Here is a 22,728-nt window from a genome sequence, read left to right as displayed (position 1 = left end):
AACTGCCCCTATCTTCCATGCTCAGTGGGAGGATAGGAACCTTATTTCAATAAGCATCAATAAGCAAATAGGTGACCTAATTACATTGACCAACCTTTTCCCAAAAGTATCCTTCAATACTTTTCCACTAGGTCACCCCAGCTCTTAAAAACTCTCCCACCTTTGTTTCAGAGGAGTTGAATTGTCTTTCTCCTCTATTGCAATAGTCTTGAATAAGGTTTCCTTCTTCCTGTTTAACTCCAGCCAGTACAATTTTTCTTTGACATGACAATCAGTAGGTAGAATCCAACTGTGAAACAAGTGTTTCTAATCATAAGCAATGGTGATGATATAAAGTGGAAATGGGGAAAAAAAATGAAGGCCCTTGTCTGCCCTCTCCCAGCTGCAAGCCTGGAAACCAACAAGTAAGATTTTGCTTTAGAGTAAGGGAACAGGAAAGAAGTGGATTGCAAGGAGTGATAAATGTGGCTCAGATTAAAGCAGATCAATTATAGTTGTTACAGAGAAGTTACAGTATCTTAGGGGTTAGTTGGACTTTGAGAAGACTGGACAAGGCTTAAACTTTTGTGAGAAAATTCAAAAAAGATTGTTCTTTTCTCAGAAAGCTCCAGGTAAAGACCAGCCATCTCAGTCTCTAAATACCTGCCTAGAAAGCCTCTCTCTAATAAGTCAGTCTTTAAGCATAGTGGTCAGAAAGAAAGTTCTGGCTGATGTCTGAGTTGGCAGAACCAGGGTCATTCACATGCCCTCCAGGGATAAATCAGGCATCTCTAAGCCTTGAAGAAACAGAGTGGTGGTGAGTGGTGTTCAAACATTTTAAATGTATTTGAGTGCCAACATGGTTTGCTGGATAGAAAAACATGAACTCTGAAAATGGATGTTACAACATAGTATAAAGTGTAAATGATTAGAATAGTGTGGTGCTAACATGTGAATAGATAGAAATACATAAGGGGAACACAACAGAAAATGAATGAAAAAGTAAAATATCATTAGATATCAAGCATATAATAAATGTGCATCTAAAATCAGTGAGGACCACATGAACTAGTAATTCATTAAATGATGTAAGGGGGATTGAGTAGTCACCTATTAAAACAAAGTTTGAGCCATACCTTATTCTTCATATAAGAGAAAATTACATACAGATCAAATATAGAAACACCAAAATGATAAAAGTACTAGAAGAAACTACGCAAAGATTCTTATATATTCTGGAAGTGAGGGAAGACTTACCGATAAAACACAAAACTTTGAAGCCACTAATTTTTTTAAAAGTTTGATTAAATCAATCACAAGATAATTTAAAATTTTTTCCATGGAAAGTTAGGTCACAAGATAAATAAAAAACTGTGGGAAGTACTGCAACTTACATCACATACACAGAGCTGTACACCTAATAAACAAGAACTCCTTTCATTAACAGAAATAGAGCAATGACAGCCCTCAAAATAGGAAAAGGATATGAACAGATAGTTTAAAGAAAAAAAGTAAATATAAATGAAACTCTAGTGTATGAAAAGAAGCTCAACTTCACTCATAATACAAGAAACAGCACAGAGGTACTATTTTTCACCAGCCAAAAAGGTAAATGTCCAAAAGTTTGATAACATGCTCTATTGGTCAAGACATAGCAGACTTCCTTTTATTTCTGGTAATGGAGTAAATCATTATAACCCCTAAGTAGGGCAATTTGGCAATATTTACCAAAAGCACACATACACATGCACCTTGAACCAGCAATTTAACTTCTGGGAACTTACTATCAGATATTTGTCTGCCCATGTGAAAAAACAAGGTTATTCACTGCAGTATTATTTATAATAACAGCATACTGGAAACAATCCCTATCAGTAGGGAGATAGTTAAATAAATAGTGCTACATTCATACAATTAAATATCAGGAAGTGCTCTCTGTTCTGTTATGGAATGATCTCCATTAATTTAATTAATGGGTTAAAAAAGCAAGATGAAGAACAGTATGCAGAATATGCTACTCTTTGTAAAATAGCCTAAAAAGGAAGAATAAAGTGGGAGAAAGGATACATATATATTATTCATGTATATTTCAAATTAAATCTTAATGAAGAAAATCTCAGCATTAAAAAAAAGTTTAAAAAAAGATATACATATTTATTTATTTATTTATTTATTTATTTATTTATTTATTTAATTATCTATTTATAGTTTTGTTCAGTCTGAAATTTTAAAGCTAAGAATACATGTGACCAGTAAAGAAATTCAGGATATAAAGGTCACACAGGCTTAGGAAAACCATTGCTAGTACACAGGAATTTGGAGGTGCCTGGCATGTCCCCATGTCCTATGTAGTAGCACTGTACCAAAAATGTTCACAAAACTACACTTGATTCAGGAATGTATGAGCAGATAAAAAATTTCTTAACTTAAATTTGTATTAGAGATCCCAAACCTAAGCACGCTAAAATTCCCTTGCTTGACATCTCATAATTTGAAATGTTCCATTTAATCCTTTTCCAAATCTAGACTATGGCTGATGTTTATTTAAGATATGAACTCAGATCTTCTCAAATGGAACGTAGGCTCTATATCTCTCTCTCAGAGACTTTGGTGATATTTATAGCAGTAGTTATGGGTATGAAAACTTTCAACTCTGGAAATTCAATGTCTGGCGTACTCTCAGCAGTTTGGAAAACCTTTTTTAAATTGGTAATTCTCCATTAATGCTTACATTTCCTTTGCCTACCAGCATTTTCCCTCCCCCTAGATGAATGTGTGTTTGCACACAGACATCTATACACATACATACACATATAAGTGTGGGAGGGATTGAAAACAAAATATTTGCTTTTAAAGTATATTTGCATTTTTTCTGTAAGAGGCCTCATAGTTTCCATCAGACTCTCAAAGCAGGTGGTGACTCAAAAAGGGTTAACTATCAGTAAACAATGGACATTCTCTCAGACACTTTTTTCCCTTTTCCTACAGCTACCAGGTTGTCACTTTCTCATGGGTCTAGTTGACTGTGACAGCAGCATATCTGGCCTATCTGCCTTCAGGTTCTCTAAGCTCCATACTATAGCCAGTTGCTAGCATAATCATTTAAGAAGTAATTTACTGCCTACATTATCAAATTTGTTGAGGAGAGTTTGACTGTAGGTTGAACAACAATCAATTATGCTGCAACCAGGCATGTGCACACACACTTGATCTTAATTCATTGTCCCGAAATTTCTTTCTGTTCTTGTTTTTATTAGTGGGAGAAATGGCCTTGTTTTGTTCCTAAGTAGACAAATTTTCTTTAATACATAAAAATGAACTAGAAAATCTATTTTTCTGATCTCTTCTTCAGGAAGAGAAGCCTAATTTAAAAATTTATATATATATTTTAAGAAATCTTCCAGAGAGTGAATGGTCTATGTGTGGATATAAAGCAACTATTTTCCTGAATGCTTACAAACTGCTTTCAATTGCCTAGATTGAAAAATGAACACAGTGACCTCTAATTTAAAAGTTAAAGAGCTTCCTGGAAAGGTAACATCATAATAACTAACAGACATTTACACTTTACATGTTCTTTCCTATAAATTATCTCATTTAATTATAATAAGAAGTAAAAAGTTTATTATTACTCTCATTTGAAAGAATAACACAATGAAGGCTCAGAATGATGAAATAACTTGTACAAGGTCACACAACCAGCAGGGATGGAACTGGGACTCTGACACTTTTTGACCCCTTTTTTCATACTCTTTCACATATGATGAGTAGCCTCCCCAACCTCACTGTCACATAAAAATTTAGATACCGCTTGTAATTTTATTAAGTGCCCTTGAAACCTTGATACTGAAGCCATTATCACACAGAACAGGTTAAATAAAGAGGGTCTTTTTTGAAAGGGTAAGAAAAAAACAACATTGATATTTTAGAACATTTGCTTGTTTACATCATGGAGAAAGCTGGCAGTCCCTAGCAGAAAGGTCTTTGGAGAGGGACTATCTTATCACTGTACACTTGGCCATGTATGAGTCATAGGTAGAATACTTCCCCTCTTACATTTTAATGAAAGCATTGTTCCTAATCGAGTTACATATCTTTTATAAAATGACTCATGGGGGAAATTACTTCTACAGTTTGAAGCTAGGAAAGAGTCCCTTTCTCTGCATGCCTTGATAATATTTCCCTTATAAGCACAGTTTTGTGGCCCACTTTTATCTTGCTTGCCAAGAAGCTCAGAGGCAAGTTGTATGCTTAGTTGCAGCCATTTTCTTTAGTTCAGGTTTTCTGGATATTTTCTCTTTCTTTTTTCCCTTAAATTTTTTTTCTCTTTTAAACTATCTCGCTCCTATCTTTTGTTATTGTTTTTAATGGGGTTTTATTTTACTATAATTACATCTTTTATTATAAGACTTCTCAAGTCTTTTCTGAAGATAGGCCAGCATAAATATACAGAATCCCATTCTAACATTGGGAAGAATATGAGTGCTCACTCCATTGAAAAAAAATAAGGGTATTCCAGGTGCAAAAGTCTTATTTAAATGCTTGAGAAGCTCACAAAGAAGAAATTTTTGTTGTGAATGCACAGGGTAATAGAGTCCTGTTTTCTTTTTCTTATTCTTTGTTTCTGTTTTTTATTGTGGTAATAATCTTAACATGAGATCTAACCCCTCTTAATGAATTTTTAAGTGTACAACACAGTATTCTTAACTACAGGCACAATGTTGTAAAGCAAATCTCTTCCAATTTGGATACCTGAAATCTTATACCCATTGAATAGCCACTGCCCATCCCCCACCCTGACTCCCTTCTCAAGCTGGCAACCACCATTCTACCCTCTATTTCCATGAGTTTGACTATTTTAGATAACTCATACACTATAGACTGAATGTTCATGTCCTAGCAAAATTCGAATATTCAACTCTAATTCCCAGTGTGATAGTATTTGGAGGTGGAGCCTTTGGGAGGTGATTAGATCCTGAGAGCAGAGCCCTCATGAATGGGATTAGTGCTCTTATTAAACAGACTCCACAGAGCTGCCTTCCCCCTACTGCTATTTGAAAGCGCAGCAAAAAGACAGCTGCATGAACTGAGAAGCAAGCTTTCCCTGGACACCCCACCTGCTGGCACCTTGATCTTGGACTTTCTGCCTCCAGCACTGTGAGAAATAAGCTGCTGTTGTTTACAAGACACCCAGTCTACAGCATTCTGTTAGAGCAAGCAGCCTGAATGGACTAGGACATCATATAAGTGGAATCATGCAGTACTTGTCCTTCTGTGATTGGCTTATTTCACTTAGCAGAATGCCCTCCAGGCCAACAGGTATATGTAAAGATGCTCAACATCATTTGCCAGGGAAATGCAAATCAAAACTACAATACTACCTCACACCTGTTAGGATGGCTATCATAAATCTTTTTTTTTTTTTTAAGATAACAAGTGTTGGTGAAGATGTGAAGAAACGGTATCCTTATACAGGGTTAGTGAGAATGTAAAATGATGAAACTGCTATGGAAAACAGTATAGAGAGAGATTCCTCAAAAAATTAAAAGTAGAACTTCCCTACAATCCAGCAATCCCACCTCTGGGTACTTATCCAAAAGAATTGAAATCAGAATCTCGAAGAGACATCTACACTCCTATGTTCACTACAGCATTTTTCACAACAGTCAAGATATAGAAACAACCTAAATGTCCATCAATGGATCAATGGAATGAAAAAATGTGGTATATAAATAAAATGGAATATTTTTCAGCCCTTAAAAAAGGAAACCTTCCTCTACTTCTATCATTAAGGCTCAGCATCACTATAACAAGCATTTAGTATGTCGGCAACAGTAGGTATTATGTATTTGGTATTGTATGTTACACTTGTGTTAAAAAAACAAACCTCAGTATTTCACTTACGTTTTCACATTTGATGTGATATGAAGAGATAATGGTGGAATTTTCTAAGGAAATTCTTGGTTGACACAAAATTGTATCAGATATTAACACAGAAATCTATATATGTGTCACATATGTAATTATGTCACATATACAATTATGATTATTACAAATACAATCCACGAGTCACATACACATATAAACATACAAGTATACACACATTTTTCAAAACAATGGCTACACAGAAAAAATCCTTTATTGTATAGTCTGAGGAACAGCACTGAAGAAAGGCCTTTTGTGGTCTAATTAACACTAAGAGAGGAAAAGAAAACTGGCTGAGAAGTTAAAAGATGAGACAAAAAAGGCCAAAAAAAATTTTAGTACTGTCAAAAAATACAAATCCAGACTTAGGCAAGGAGAGACTTAAAAAGACTTATAATAGGGAGTATGCTCCTCCTTCAGGATTTCAGGCATCTCCAAGCAAACGGAAAAAGGGCTTTTCTTTTATAGGAAAGGGTAAGCAGGACTAGCAGGAACTCTGAGGAGAAACAGAGTAAGCTGGTGGGGCTGAGCAGACAGCATGAGCAAGGTGGTATAAGTGGAAACGTTTCTGTGCTCAGCTGATTTGGAATGAACTGTTAAGGGGAAAAGGTCTGCACTGTAGTGCTTGCTCAGATTTGGGGACAGGCCAAAGTTCAGGAAACTGTGTATGTGGGGTTGCCTGATCACAGTTTGGTCAAACCAAAGCAGTGGGTAAGAAATGGGTGATTGTGAACATTTGGTTGGTACCTACAGCCTAATGAAAAGTATATGCTAATGAAATGCTAACTTCTTTTTTTTTTGCCATTAAAAATTCTTATAAGAAGCTTAGTGGATTCAAGAAGCAGGCAAAGTAGAGTATCAGAAAGTCTGCTATAATAATGGGAATTATTCCCATTCACACTACTGAAGTGTACATGATTTCAGCTAGTCATTTAAATCTCCTACAAATCAGCATAAGATTTATTAAAAGAGCTGAGATGCTTCGGAAAAAGTCACTTTTGCATATAGAAGCAAGAACTTAAATATCTTATACACCAGTATCAATTAAAATATTCATTTATTATATTAATATGTTTTTAAAGCATTGTAAAATGAGAATCTGGCAACATTTCCAGAAGAACCCAGCTGAAATACACATATTGGAGATTTATTGGCCATTTGTCCTTAAGAAATTAAGAAGCGGAAAGCTTTAAAGAGGGACATTCTGGCAGAGTATAACCCATAAAACGAAAAATAAAAGTATGAGTCACAGAATTATAGAGTTGGAAAAAATGGAGTTCTACCTTTTTATTTTCAAATTAGGAAACTGAGGCTCATTGTGAGGTGTTGTTTTCCCAGTTACACAGCAAGTTAGTGCAGAGGTGGGCGTAGTTATCAGATCACAGCTCTTTTCCTCTCTGAATGTAAACTTCACCAGTATAATTTTGTTTCATAGGTTATTTACTTTACTGATTATAAAAAGAAAGTAAAGCTATAATTTATTATTAAATGAGAAGAATAAGTTGCAGAGAAATAGATATATATATAGTATGATTTCATGTTTTCAAAACATAGCAAACATCTATCTGTAATTGCATGAAATTGAAGAAGAGTGGAAGTATATACAGCATGCTAACATTGGACATTCACAGGAGGCTTATAAAGCAAGGGGATAAGGAAAAAAAGTAAGAATATAGAATTTTGTGAAATGGTATGTGACAATGAAGACTGCAAAATTCTATCTATAAAATTATTGATATACAAATATTGTACACACAGACAAAGGCTAGAAGGTCATTATAATTTGTACACAGACCAGGACATGGACGAAAGAAAAAATGATTTTGATCGGGGGTTGGGTTACAGATATTTTAAAAATTTGTGTAGTTCATTAAAAATATTTTTTACAGTAACATAAAGAAATAAAAATAAAGTCAAATGACTCCCTTTTCTGAAACCACTGAAACACACTTACTTTAACTCAAAACTGATAAAAAGACTTAATCATATATTCAATAGTATTCACTTGATAAACAGTTATCACCACTGAAAGCTATAACATTTTGTTTCACACATAAATGTTTATATATATGTGTGTGTGTTTGCATATTTGTGTCTGTGCATAAATTGTAATTTTTTAAACCATCTTATTTACTAAATTGGCTTATACTTTTTTCTATTGAATGATGCAGACAAAGAAAATAAAAATACTGTATAGTCATTATAAAAATTTTGGAAAATTTAGGAGAGCAGAAAATAAAAAACACTCATAATCTTACCCAGAGATATCAGTTAACTTTTTTGTATATGTCCTTTTAGATCTTTTTCATGCATGTGTAATAAAAAATGGGATTATAATTTACTTGGTTATCTATTTTTTCAGTTAGTAGTGTATTATGGTTATATTTTCATGGTAGTAAATATAGATACAATATCATTTTAAATTAGTTATTCAACATTTCATCATAAGGAATTATAGTAACTCATTTTATGAATTTTCTATTAATGGTCATTTAGTTTGATTCTCTTTCTTAAATGATCATAAATGATGCTGAAATGAACATCTTTACATACACATATTTTTCTCTTGTCCTATTGCTTCCTTAGGATATATTCCTATAAGTAATATTTCTGGGTACCATTGTTCTTAAATTTATAAAACATTTCATTTCTAAATTCTCTTATCTGTATAAGGTTGTTAATGGTGGACTTCGTAAAATGCACTGACATTTATACACAGGTCATCCAATTGGTATTATTAAAGTGTTTACAAAGAACATTCTTTGTGATTGCTTTTCAGCTTTATGGTGAATGTGCAAGGGGAACAGTCTATCAAAAATATCAGTCACATCCTTAAGATACATAAATATATATATTAGAAATAATGGGCTATTATCCATTCTTTGTTTTGTTGAAAATTTTTTTTAAGAGAAAAGGGACTCAAAAAAATGAGTTTTTAACAATTTGAGCTTCCCAGTGATAGAATATACTGTCTCTGGAAGTAGTGAGTTTATTATCATCATGCGAAATATGGGAGCAGATACTGATTAATCAAATACAAAAGATGCTATGGAAACTATTTTAGTACAAGTAGAAGACTGCAGTTACTTCTCTTGGCCTCTTATAGAAGGTTAAACATTTTGCTGAATTGAAAACAATGTACCAGTTCTAACTATAGGCAAATATTAGGCCACAGAAAAACGCTCAACTATTTCACACTTAAGAGAGACCAAATTTCACATATGAATATTACTTTTCATTTCAAAATGTCATTTCAAGAACCTCTGCCATATGCTAATTATCAAAATCAATAGTATGTAGGTTACTTTAGCTTTAATGACTATTTGGAATAAATGGTGTTAAATTTTAGTGTCTACTGTGTTAAGGACACAGTTGTTTGGTTGATTAAGCACTATCTCTTGATAAAGATTAGTTAACTCATGATAGCCTAATGATTACTGTAATTCATATTTTCATATGGCTATTCTATTATTAAGGGATTTCTTAGATTTAATCTATCGGAAAAAAAAACCTAAGTTACTCAGTGAAGTGTTATGTAAAATAATAATAAAATAAGTCCTCTCTTGATTTAGACAAAATAGTGTGCTTGTGTGCTAACGTATTCTACTACCCACCTTCCCCAGTTGGCTCTATTAAAAATAGTGCTGTAAAAAGAAATAAAAATCAAAAATAAATTATGCCTGTTCCAAAGCATTTCACAGAGAGGCTTTTATGTGCAATTTAACAGTTCATGGAAAAAAGAATATTACTGGAGGCAAGGAAAATTCTTCCTCTGAAAATAAGCAAAATCCAAGTCATTATTAGCATATGCATTCTCCTTTGGGAGGTAGGAGATATTCAGGTCTGTGATTCATTTAAATATATGACCATGTGGACTGTGCCTTAGGAGGGCTTTGGGATTTGAACTAAAATCTTCCATACAAATAGTTAGGCTTTGCTGAGAGGAGGTGGTTGGTTCTACACTTAAGCACCTCAGTTGGCTCCCACAGAGCATATGAGTATGAATTGAGCTAAAGACAAAGAAGCAAAGGGCTGGCTTCTGTTGTTCAGTATAGCAGCAAATTTTATTGAAAGGAGTATGAACTTCAGGAAGAAACAAACCCATGTTTGAAGCACCTGACTTTAATAAGTTACTTACTCTTTCTAAGCCTTTCTTCATCTATAAAATGGGTATAACAACACCTCCCTGAGTTATTTGGAGAATTGAATGCAAAAATGTTAACAGAAGTAAGCTGCACAGCATCTGGCACACAGTAAGAGTGGGATACAACTTAGCTTCTTTCCTCCTTGTCATTTCTCTAATAGTGCAACTGTAGCAAATTCTAAGTACATTTGTATAAAAGTATTCTCCTAGAGTTTGAGGAATGATATTCCCATCAGCAACCTCAGCAGGAGGACAGTTATCAGCTGCATTGGTGGCAAAGCATCTCCTGATGGAGATCTAATAAGCTATGTGAGCAAATATCAGGGGCCGGGAAGCAACCAAAATATCAGGAAGAAGCAGTGTCTGGGGCTGTGGAGATGTCTGCCTTAGACACTCAGAAAGAGACTTTCTCTGGGGAAAGGTCCATGTAAGCTCTCTCTGTTCCTGTAGACCAGGGAGAAGGTGGAGCTTAGATCAGGAGCAGGGAGAATACTTATTCTGCCTTGGTGATTTCCTAAATTCCTAGATACTCTCCATGGCAGGTCTCTATGGCTATGAGGGACTCTACACTGTAACCTGGCTCTCAGACTCTTGGAAGAAGAGGAGCAAAACTTAGAAAATAAAGTTGTGGATTAATGTTATTAATGCTATTGCTTTCAGAGCTATGTATTCTCCAGCAAATAACTTAAAAATTATGCTTATCTATATCTATCCAACATAGACAGTATACTCTATGATAAAATTCTTTACAAATTCATTTTAATGGCTTTCATTTCTAATTGAAATTTAGATGGAATTCACATATTGGCAAAAGTAAATTTTTAAAAGATAAGACTCCAGACTATTTCTCTCTGAATACACTTTAAGTATAAAGAAAAAAATCCCAGTCTTAAAAAATTTCTTCTAACTAAATACTATTTTTTATATTCATGTAGTTGAGGTCAATCTAACACAGTCTATATACTTGAAGTCTGTTGAGTATAGTAGGAGATGATTAAAACCAGTTTAGAACCAGGAGGGTGTTTATAAGATTATGTGCCACCCCTGTATTACAAGGTCTGGGCACTTGATTATTCTGCATATTTGCTGTTGTGTAACGTTAAGTAGGTCCTGTGGAGTCAATTATTGCCTACACTTTACTTAAGTGATCCTCAGTCTCATCAAGAAGATCATCAACCTGATCCTTGGAAAGTGTGACAACTGAAGTAGTTCCAATGAACATGGTAAATTTCCTAACTTGAAAGTACTTCCTTGTGATATAAAGGCAATGGTTAAGAAATAAAACTTCAAGAAAGACTCCACAACTTAGCAACTTAGAATATGAATAATTACATCTTAACTATAATTTTCACTGATCAAAAAGAAAAGCAAGATTTCCCAAGTGTCTTCCTGTGTGGTATACAGTCTAATTAGAAAGGTAAGTCATGCATATTTGGATAAGAAGACAAGAGTGTACTTACTGATCACCTGCTATGTTCTAGGCTACAGTAGTACAACTGTATAATTTAACCTTGCAGCAGTCTTATTAGATGGTTGTCAAAAATCTGAATTTATAGTGGAGGAAATGGAGATCAAAGAGGTTACAAAGCCACCGAAGTGCAACACTGGGATTTGAAGCCAAGTCTATCTAACCTCAGAACCTGTTCTCTGAAAATATTCTATGCATGGGTGCACATGATGACATAGAATGCCCTATCACATCACATATACAGCATCACCAAAGAAAAGGAAGTTCTATATAACATGAGGTATTTGTTATAATTGATTCCTACTGCCAATGCCAATTTGTTTGGCATTTAAATCTGATTTCAAGTGGGAAACTGGAAGTCATGTTTGTGAAAATTATCTGTTAATAATAGTCTGAATGAAAACCTAAGGGACTGACCTAAAATAAATTCAGCAAATTTTATTTATTTCTATCTTAGTTCTGGAGCAGTTGGAGCTGCTGGATAAGTTTCAAATTACTACATAATTACTGAGTAAATTTTTAAAAAGAGAGAGGAAACTGATTTCTATGAGCAGAACTAGTTATATGATTGATAGAGACTGCTTAAACTTTGATCTGGTTCATATTTTTAGGAATGAAGATGGGAGAGTTCCAGATCCCCTCCCAGTCCAATAAATATTTTGTTTACAAAATATCTGAAATTGCAAATGCAAGTGAGTATGGGGAAGCAAACAAAAACTTTGAAACCAAATGGGTAAGAGCATGGAAAATTTAATGCTGATTCTTGATCCATCATGTAACTCCACTGCCTATGATTTTATTCTCCCAATCACCTTCTGAGGTTTTTAGCAACAAACATCATAAATTACTCATAAAACTCTTCAGCTCCGATGAAGCCAGGCATAGAGCTTGGCTCAGTGGCCTTCCAAAGCAAAATTCTAGACACCGACAACACACGCTAGGTAAAGTATTGCCTCTCATTCACTCTAAATTTGCCCCCTCCCCTGTTGATTTCATTACACATCTCTTCCCCAGTGTCAGGCAAAAAGAGGATATTCAGATTTCATAAAAATAATTTAGCCCATTTAAATTGATAACCTTCTAGAGTTTTCTCTTTTCTTTGCCAGGATACCCTGAAGTGTAATGCTCCCTTTTAGTAATTACTCTTCTCTGGTACCAACTAACTGTCAGGCTTGTTATGACCTGCATTCTAATTGATATACCACAATCACATGGAAAACAGCGAATTTAACATGAAGAATGTGAGTCTAGCTGACATTAAGTTCTGAAAAGAAGGGCTGATGTGTGTTTATTTTGATACATCTACAATGTCTAAAACAACATCTCCCTCATGGTAAGGCAAAGGAGAGCTAAAATGTCTACGTGTGTCAGACTCTACACACATGCCATTGCACGTGTCTCTACAATGATCCTATATTAATATCTCCATTTCTGTTGATGGGGAAACTAAGTGAGTTGCCTAAGATCATGCAGCTAGTAAATAGCAGAGCTGATATTTGAATTCATGTCTGTCTGACTTTTTATTTCACCATGTAATTTCCCGACCACACTCAGTACCCGATATATTATTTGTGGAATGTCATCTTCTTGGGGTTGTTTATCACCTCTCTACTTCTTTCTAGCCTCCAGAGGGAAAAGCCTGCAGCCCAGTAAAGCTGTAATTCACAAATGGCCTAATGGCCAATTGGAATGCCACATATTATGGTCAATCACTTAGTGCATAATTAGTGTGTAATTAAGAAGTGAAAATTAAGGCGCATGCAGAACCAGTCTTTGTTAATAGTAATGATGCTTTGGGGACTGAGTCTCTATTTTCATTTTCATTATCACCGTAGAAAATAGTTAAATAAAACAGGTAGGATGGCTGTCTGAGAGGTGAAAAGAGGAGAATTAAGGGAAAATAATCTGTGGATTTGTTTACTGCTAAAATGCCCTTCAAAGACAGCATTGCCTGAGTGACATTTTTAACATTTATCCTTATTTTCATTACAGTCATCCTTATGATATTGTCACAATTCTATGGTACTATCTGAAGAATTTTAGAACATTAATGTTCAAAGTCACTTAAATCTTTCAACAGAGAAGCACTCAGTCTCTGCTTGAGCAGTCTCAGGATCAGGGAATTTACTGTTGATAAGAAAACAAATCCTTACCTTCACATCAGTCAAAAATCTGTATTCCTACAGCTTTCTTGAAATTAGTCCGCAAGCATGTGTGAAAACTATGTAGCAACACACATACTTAGGCTAGTTCTTTGGATACTAGAAAAAGTCCTCAGTGTTTATTAGCGTCTCTGTATGAGAGAGCTGGCTACACATGCTATCACAGAGTGACACCATGCTTGTGTCACTAAACACACGCACACAATGTCTGTAAGTAATTTTACAGTTTTTAAAATTTAAAGCAAATATGCATTTCAGAAAAAAGTTTAGTCTTTAAAAAAAATGATCACTTAACTAACATCATGGAGCCCAGCCATATTAGAATAACTTAAGTTCTCATCTGTCCCAGCATAGGAGTAATGAGTGAGGTGCTCCTACAAGGGTCTCATTTCGACCTGAATATTCCCTTTAGTGATTGTAATCCCAGATTTTAATGTCACTTCTTATCTACCCAGGCCCAGTCCGCCAGGAGAGAGCCATTCTCCAAATTTCCGGACCTTAACAGTCACTTGGAATGCTGTCTAAAAGGCCTTGGTGACTATCAAAGGGCCACAAAGTCCCATAACTCTTTATCCAGTGACACATTTAGACATCTCTCTCTCTCTCTTCCAGACCTTAATCTTATCATCTCGACAGAAACGTCAACTACCACTACTAACTTAAACATGAGTTCTCCCAAGAGCTTAGAAAGCACCTGTTTCAACTCCAAATTTACAGACCTAATTTATATGACACTACTACTTAGTGGCAGAATAGAAACAGAGCCAGGTCTTTTGATGCCTTCCAGAAGAGTAGCTTCTTTAGTATAAGTATTACTTTCAGGCTTAGCTATCCAGCATTTGATATCACCCATCAGTATTAAGCAAAAAGTCTTCAAAGAAAGTTTCAAATGGGCTTCCACTCTGAGCTTTAATTGTAGGGAAGAAAGCAATACTTTGTAAGGGTAATATATTAAGTAGTGATCACAGAGCTGACTACTTGTGGGACTCCCTGCTAGCTATTCTGGGATATAAGAAGATGAGCAACACATAGTTCTTGCCATTGGAGCTTACAATATAGGAGAAGTTGCTAATCACTTTGGCCAGGATGAATGGGATATTTCATCAAATGAGAAATAGTAGTGTATTATCATCATATTCTATATCACTTTGAAGCATTTCATACTTAGCTCTACATAAAGTTGAAACTTCATTCATGTTAATTAGCATAGTAAAACAGCACATAGGAAAAAAATCCTCTCAATCTGCTATATCACTACACTGATGATGTTGTTTGGAGGTCACGATTGTTTATATGAGTGGAAGGAAATAATTTGTAGCTACTGTTATTAAAGTAAAATATGAAATTATCTGTAGATTACAATTCATTTTATAGCTAGTTCTTGAGCACATTTATTCATTACAATGTAGAGGAAAGGTTTCCTTACTTGTGGTCTCACCATTAATTCCTTCAAGTTCACTGTTAATTCCAACATCTATGGAATTCATTATTTTGTCAATCTGTGAGAAACAAAAAAACACGTAAATGAATTATTACATTCAAGTTTAGCACTCCATTGTAAAATAACTTTCAAACACCAGAAGCATATATTATTATTATTACCCCTGCAATACCACAATTAAGAGACCGATAGAGAAAGGTTTAAAGTGAAGCAGACAGCTTTTGAATTGCTTTTAAAAATACAAATTATGTTTCCATCTATTAAACTTTCAAAATCAGCTTGCTTTTTCTTTGTATTTTCTAAAATGAAACTTGTTTGGACCTACATGGGTCAGTAAGTTAGGAATCAAGTATTCTTTAAACTCAGAAGGGGAAGGAGCTGAGGATAAGTTCACGTGATAATGTCTATCCTCTTGGGAATCCTTCCTCTTCTATCTGAGAGCATGCATCCCATCTGACGGGTGAAGCATGGCCATTTCAATCAAGTTCTTGCTAAATGGTTTGACCAGCTACAAGTTGATTTGTGGCATGTAATCACCAGAATCTAGGCATGGAAACAACTTGATTCTAAGAGATAAGTTAGATGTTAATTATTCCTGCCTTGTTCCAAAAACAATTTCAGATATTATTCACAGAGTTAATAAATATAAGAAATGGATAGACTCGAATAAACTATCAATCTACTAGTATGGAATTTATAGGAAGACATGACTGTCTGAGCTTTAGCCATTTAGAGTTTAATCCCTCTCCTCGTCATCCTAGCAACCTTAGTAAGACAGCAGGCTTCAGAAGGGACAATGAGCATTACTTAAATGTTCCATTTTGTTCACCCTGAAACAGATGCAGAGAGATTAAGTGATTTTCTCAAACAGCTCAATTCAGAATGTCAATACTAGTACCATTTCCACTTCTAGTTCTCAGAATGCTGTAGTGACCTATTGTGCTTCAAAACCTATTCCAACTGGCACAGTCTTTTGAGAGACACAATGTGACAAGTTAGACTGAAATGCCAAGGAAGAGTACGGTCCATTCTCTGAAGAAATTAAAGAAAAAGCCAGAAACTTTATTACTTTATGATGTAGTCCTCCTTAGAAACAAAAAATGATATTTTGTAACCTCACAAAGGCATTTACTTTCTGAGTAATTCTATGAAATTAAAGGCTGTCTTTAGGTAGATCTTAAATAGGTGATACTTAACCCCAACACATTTTCCTTTATTGCTTCTCCAATAGTTTTAGAGGGAAATATTAAGTAATTTGTCGGGGGTTTTTTTGTTTGTTTGTTTTTGTGGTATGGTTCTTGGAGAAGGGCCAGGATCATTCTGTTTACCATTAAGTTTAAAACTATAAGAAGCTCTTCTGAAAATATAAGATACTTTAAAAAAGGGAGATGGGCTAACAAAGAGTTTAGCAAGTAGCAGTATGATACAGAGCAAAACAAAAATACAAATATTTTTCTCAATTTGTCAGCTGCAATGCTTGGTAGGACATAATGCAAACATTCCTCTTGTACCTCATAGCTAGTTATTACTTCTGCTCCATATCAATTTCAATGGAAACAATAGATTTCCCCTCATGTGTGGAATTGTGTTGGTTTTTCTACTCGCTGTGAAATTATCATGTATTACCTCTAGAACTTTTCCCTTCCACTGGGAGCTGTATGCATTTGTTAATTTTTTTCCTCTGAAAGATTTAAAAAGCTGAAAATCCTTCCCGTCAAACTCCCTTGACTCTAAAGCCTTCTATAAAGAACAACAAGAACAAAGCTTACTTCTTCCCACTCGGAAGTGAAGGATGGAGTTCTTTCAGAATTCCCTTTAGAACTGTGTTCAGCATTTGAAGATTCACTCCAGTTAACTCTTGAAGTTTTCTCACTTGAAGGGTAGGCAATGAGATCAGAATCTGATTTAGAGACATTTTTGGATAAATGCATGTCGATCAGGGCTTTCGGCAATGATCTGATTCTCCCCAGGGTACAGGCTCTCTCCACGAATCCCCCAGTGTTCACAATCCACTGGTCCCCATTCCGGGAGCCACTCCTACTTGTTCTTGTGCCAACAATGGTGTGGTTCTCGAGTTGGTTGTTTTTTTTGTGAAAAATTGTTCTACTGACCACTTTGGGCTTAATTTTCTTTACCAAAGGTTCCGACTTATTTTCTACTGGAGTCTGCTTCAAAGGCAAAGGACTATTTGCCAAACTGACTTCATCTTGTCCTTCTTCACGTTCAGTTCTTTTCCCGTAAAGATGGAATGGATTTTCAGGGGACTCACAGGCTGGAGAGGATCCATGGAGAAGGCCTGCGAATTGCCCCGGATCATATTCTTTTGGGGGATCACTGTCCTGTTGAGCGAGATCATCTGCGAAAGGGAGAAAGAAGGTCAGGGTACTTGTTTATAAAGAACTCTAAAAGCCCTCAGACAACAGCAGTGCCCTTTTGAACTTGTGCAATGTTCAGACATTTGATTTATTGCTACACAGTGATATCCTCACTTTACGAAATACCCATGACCCCACAGTGACGTGTATAAGATGAATTTTTGTGTGTGTGTGTATGTGTGTGTGTTTGTGTTTGTGTTTGTGTGTATGTGCGAACCGATCTTCCTGATATACCTTAGGGTGCATTTTAAAGGTATGAATTGGGTATTAATTAAGTAACTATCCACCTTCTTCCTTTGTCCCCAGGGAGTACGTTTTAAGTACGTTTTATATTGGATGACAAAATCAGGTTTTCTTAAAATGGAACACCCATGTTCAGACTCTGACAGTAAATGAAATCAGTAGGTAAGTCAACATCATATATAATGGCATCCCTTTACCTTCTCCCAGCAAATAAATTTAGAAACAAAATCTTGAAAAGAAGTATAATTAGAAGCAATTTAAGGTCAACAATCTTGATAGTGCTACTTTAAATATAAAATTAAGATTAATTCTAAACAGATATGATTCAGACAAAAAGGTTTTGTTCACGCTTAACATAGACAAACAATGTAATCCTATTAATATTACTAAAAAGTGAGACTCTTTTAAAAGAAACTGATTCTGAGCTATGAACACAAAACTACTTTTTTCTTTTTTCTCTGAAGTTGCAAAATTTTTCCCCCAACTTCTTCAGATCTTTGAAAATGTAATGCAGTAAAAAACCAAAGAAAAATGGTAATTTTTATTGCTTTATTATTTTTTTCCAACATAAAACATAAATTTTCTCTGAGACTTAAAATACTCCATGATTATTGTGACCTAATTTGTCTTTTAAAGACATACTGTGTAAAAACCTGGCCAAAGAAATTAACAAAGAAAGTCGGTTTACTTTTTTGATTGGTCATTTTAATTCATACTCGGCTAAATACGTGCCACGATGAAAAGTTAAATTACCCCTATAAGCCCATAACCTAATCTTAGGAAAAAGTCAAATGTGGTCAATGTAGTAGATTAAAACAACAAATTCAAGGTTGACTAGCTGATTCACATTTTAAAGAAGTTAGTTATTATTATAAATCCCAAACACCAAAGTTTTTATAAATTAACAAGTAACATTCAATAGGTATGTGCTATTTACTATGCACTGAATTAAGAGTTACATTTATATCATCTCATTTGATCCTCATAAGGATCCTGTGAAATGATTAATAGTAATCATAATTTTCTGCTGGAAAGAGATTTGGCATAATCTCTTTCATAAACAAATTGGCAACCCCAATAAATCTTAATGGATATTTGATGCGACTGACAAATCAGCTCTCTTTATTGAAGTTTCGTCCCTGGTCCCTATACTGTTCCCTCCCTTGGTGCTGACAGAAGAAGGTTTGCGCCTGGCTTTGCATAGCCCCAGAACTCACCCTGGTTTCTGTTTGGCTTTTCCAAACAGATGTCCCCCTACCTAGACCTATCACAAAGGTATCCTGAGATGGAAGAAACAAGAGTGACTGGAATAAGAGGTCCAAGAGACAACAGTCTAAAAGAGAAACAACTGGCACCACCCAGTACTATTCTAATCACTTAATCTTCCCATAAAAGCTCTGTCCCCTTTCTAGTGTAGCAACGCTGTCGGAGCTAACTCCATTTCCCCCTCTCCTCACAACAGAGATCCTTCTTGGGGTAGAAGAGTAGGTGGAGCACAAGGCAAGGCAGCTTTCAACTCTCCCTAAAGGCTAGAGTTTATGACTTATTATATCCTTTTTTTTTTAGAGGTCAAAATTAACACATACACAACTTAAGTTGCTGAAGGTTCCCCAGCTAGCAAGTGGTTAAGCTGAGATTCAAACTAAGATCTAACTGATTCCCCATATCCATTGGGCTGGAAAATATATTACTATTAAGATAAAAGAACAATCTAGGGTTCAAGGACAATCGAGTAGGCTCTTTATAGGGAGGGACATGTTTCCTTTGTTTATGACTCTTTCTAGAATCTGTGAAAAGTGGACTAAAAGATTTTTTTCTGTTTCATGGAGGTAAAGTTATACTAAGAGAAGATAAAACCTGCCATTCTGTTCCAATTTATTTTCTCTTTTTCCTTCCTGGGCTATTTGGGTCCCCCGTAATGCTTTACAACATAAGCAGGCTGGTACAGAATGACAGTATAGATAAATAAAGTAAAAAGGAGGAGTTCTAAAATAAGGAAATTTAGAATTCCATTTTGAAAGTTGCTGAAGAAAGCTAAAGGGTTTGAGTTTGAATGGAAAATTGAAAAAAGTCTGTCTATTATGGGAAAACGATTCTATAAATCTCAGCCAAGCGGCTTCTGACCATGTTCATGATAACAAAACTTTTAGGGGCATCTTATTTAAATTTTTCTATGAATCCCATTATTAGGTTACCATCTCTTCTGTGGTTTGACCAAAATGAGTACAATCACAACTTCAAACTCTTTATTTTGTCTGGGTCCTCATCTAAGTAAAAGAGAATTTAGTTATTAGCTTGTAAGTCAAGACTTTTGAATAATAGCTCTTAGCATCATGATAGTTGGTAACATTTTTGCCAAGAGTTGTGAAAAGGCAAATATTACTTATTTCAGTGCCCAGACTCTAAGGATTATTCAAATCAAAGACAATGAGAAGTTGATATGAAACCTCCTGAAATGCCTGTTGTATGGATTGACTGCAGTTGTAACCCCAATCTGCAATGGCTCCCTGGAGTCACACCCCAGCCTGTATCCATCCCCGCAACATGACCCTAGGTACGGCCATGTGCCTTGCTTTGGTCAATGGGCCGGTGGCAAGCATGGTACAAACAGAGACTCTAAAAGCACTCGTGCACTGGGGCTTGTTGTCTTGCTGCTCTTGGAACCTTGCCTGTATGTCAACAAGCTCAGGCTAGTCTGCTGGTTGAAGAAGTGACACATCACTCAGATGTTTGAAATTGTGGGTTTTATTATTTTTCAAGTATGATGAGCTAACAGATCAGGAGACACTTGCCACTGAAAAGACAGACTGTGATAGTCATAAATCTCAAGAGGAGGGAGCATGCTCTGCCAAGGGGGGAGGAGGGAAACACATGGGGAAGCACCAGTGTTAGGAAGCAGAATGAGTTGGGGGAAAGGTGGGCAAGAACCTTTATTGTGGTTTCTATGGGAAGTAATGGGCAAAACAGGGTAAGATGGTTTAGGATTGGTTAGCTCAAATCTTTTCAGCAGGCTCTGAGCCATAGGGACTGCCCTAGTCATCTGATACCTGGCCCTGGTGTGATTAAGGCAGGTGGGTAGAAGCTCAGTGTGAGAACCAAGTGGTTGGAGTATGGTTCTGGATTGGCTGGTTTGCATATGAAAGGTATGTCTACAGGTGAGTTGTTTATTATCTCTAAGAACTAACTAGCCCAGGGAGGGGCAATGCCTCCAGGGTCAGCAAAGTCCCAAGATGTCATGGTATCAAAAAAAGATGGCATGGGTAATACATCGGCCACCCCATCACTTTAGCCAAAGGCCAGCCAACTTCCAGACATGTGAATGAGGCCGACCAGGACCAACCAACTCCAGGCCAATCTGCCAAATGACCACATGAGCATGAACAAGCCCAGGCAAGATTATCTGAGTCTGGCCCAGACCAGAAGAAAACTAAAATCATGAATTAAATAAATGGTTGTTGTCTAAAGCCATTCAGTTTTGAGGTGGTTTAATATGTGGAAATAGAGAACTGATTTAGCCTGTATCTCAAATTTTAAAGAAGAATTAATACAGTCTTCAAAACAAATTTCGGCAATGTCTATATTTTCACATCTGGAAATGACAATAGTAATAGCATATACCTAAAAGAATTCTGAAGATGAATGAAATAATAGAAGTAAAGCAGTTAGAACAATGCCTGTGGCATAGAACACATTGTGTGTTTCTATTATTACAACAATAATTTTTAATCTAGAGGGCTTCATTTTTACAAAGAAATGTAGTAGTAATTAGACACGCAATAAAGATTGTTATTTTGACATACCTGTATATTTTTTAAAGTATATTTTGGAAAAAATCTTTATATTTTCTTACTATTTCTTTGGATGAAACTGAGGCAAAGCCTATAGATTAAACTGCTTTTCATAACTTGTCCCATTTAATTTCACACTTCTCATTTGACAAGTGGATATTTCATGCCAAGGTACAGAACTGAATATGTGTGAATTCCAATCTGATAGTTATTCAAAGCATCATTAGCATTTCAAAGAAATGTCAAAGTAAGAATCCAATAGTAAGCAGCTCAATTTTTTTTTTTACTCATCTCTGTCTCTGATTTTTATCACCCATATATCTGAACAACAATAAAACCCCAAATTTCATGTTAAGATGAAAATAAATTATGGAAAACAAATGATTTTTTCTTTTATTATAGATCACAACTTTTTCTACTGGGGCATTGCATTCCTCTCTAGACAATCAAAAATGTCTCAGGAACAACCAGCAGAACTTGAAAGAATCCTGTGAAAAGACAACTTGAAGTAGCTTAAACCCTTGAGAATCTCAGAAGTATCCAGTAAATACATGCTTTTAGTAAACTAGAGACTCTGAAGAAAAATTCTCAAGAGCAGAGTCCAAACTGAACAGGGTGAAAACATCAGATATCTCAGGGAGAAAAGAATTTCATGTCATGAGAAGGTGGGAGTGGTATGGAAGGCAGAGGTGCAAAGAAGGGAGACCTTGAATGTAATAATAGCCAAATATAATGTTCAAATATGAGAGTACTACTTTGTAAGGCAAGCTGCATGCAACTCTGGAGAAGAGCAAAGTAACAGCAGGAAGCTTCTGAATCAAGAAGAGAAATATTCATATTTCTTAATACTTCATGATAACAACAAAGGAGAAAATTCTTGAGCTGGGAAGCAGGGAAAGCTACTATGGCTCATGCCTGTTCTCACACAGGTACCTCTTCTGAATAGTTCAGCACATCTCTTCTCATTAAAGATCAAAAATAAAAAAAGGATTTAGATGGAACTCCATTTAAAGACATTGCAAGAAAAGGAGATGAAAATGAATGTTTAACAGCTAATGAAAAGAAACCAAAAAGCACATACTATTATATATAAAATAGATAAACAACAAGGTCCTACTGTATAGCACAGGGAACTATATTCAATACCTTGTAATGACCTATAATGAAAAAAATATAAAAAGGAATATATAAATATGTATATGT

At 35.4% G+C, this 22,728-nt stretch overlaps 1 protein-coding gene across 4 annotated transcripts in view; it reads right to left on the bottom strand.

The window, feature by feature from the left end:
- Positions 1–22,728, bottom strand: part of ANKS1B (ankyrin repeat and sterile alpha motif domain containing 1B) — an 862,484-nt gene that overhangs the window by 414,176 nt on the left and 425,580 nt on the right. For all 4 annotated transcript variants that reach the window (XM_072973193.1, XM_072973192.1, XM_072973191.1 and 1 more), the window contains exons 13-14: positions 16,889–17,475; positions 15,105–15,177 (exon numbers count right to left, since the gene is read on the bottom strand). In XM_072973193.1, coding sequence (XP_072829294.1) covers positions 15,105–15,177; positions 16,889–17,475 — 660 coding nt within the window. The remainder of the gene's footprint in view (positions 1–15,104; positions 15,178–16,888; positions 17,476–22,728) is intronic.

The sequence above is a fragment of the Vicugna pacos genome, chromosome 12, assembly GCF_048564905.1.
Source record: "Vicugna pacos chromosome 12, VicPac4, whole genome shotgun sequence".
Taxonomy (NCBI): domain Eukaryota; kingdom Metazoa; phylum Chordata; class Mammalia; order Artiodactyla; family Camelidae; genus Vicugna; species Vicugna pacos.
The sequence above is the reverse complement of the archived record's forward strand: the minus strand, read 5'-3'. Positions and strand labels throughout refer to the sequence as shown.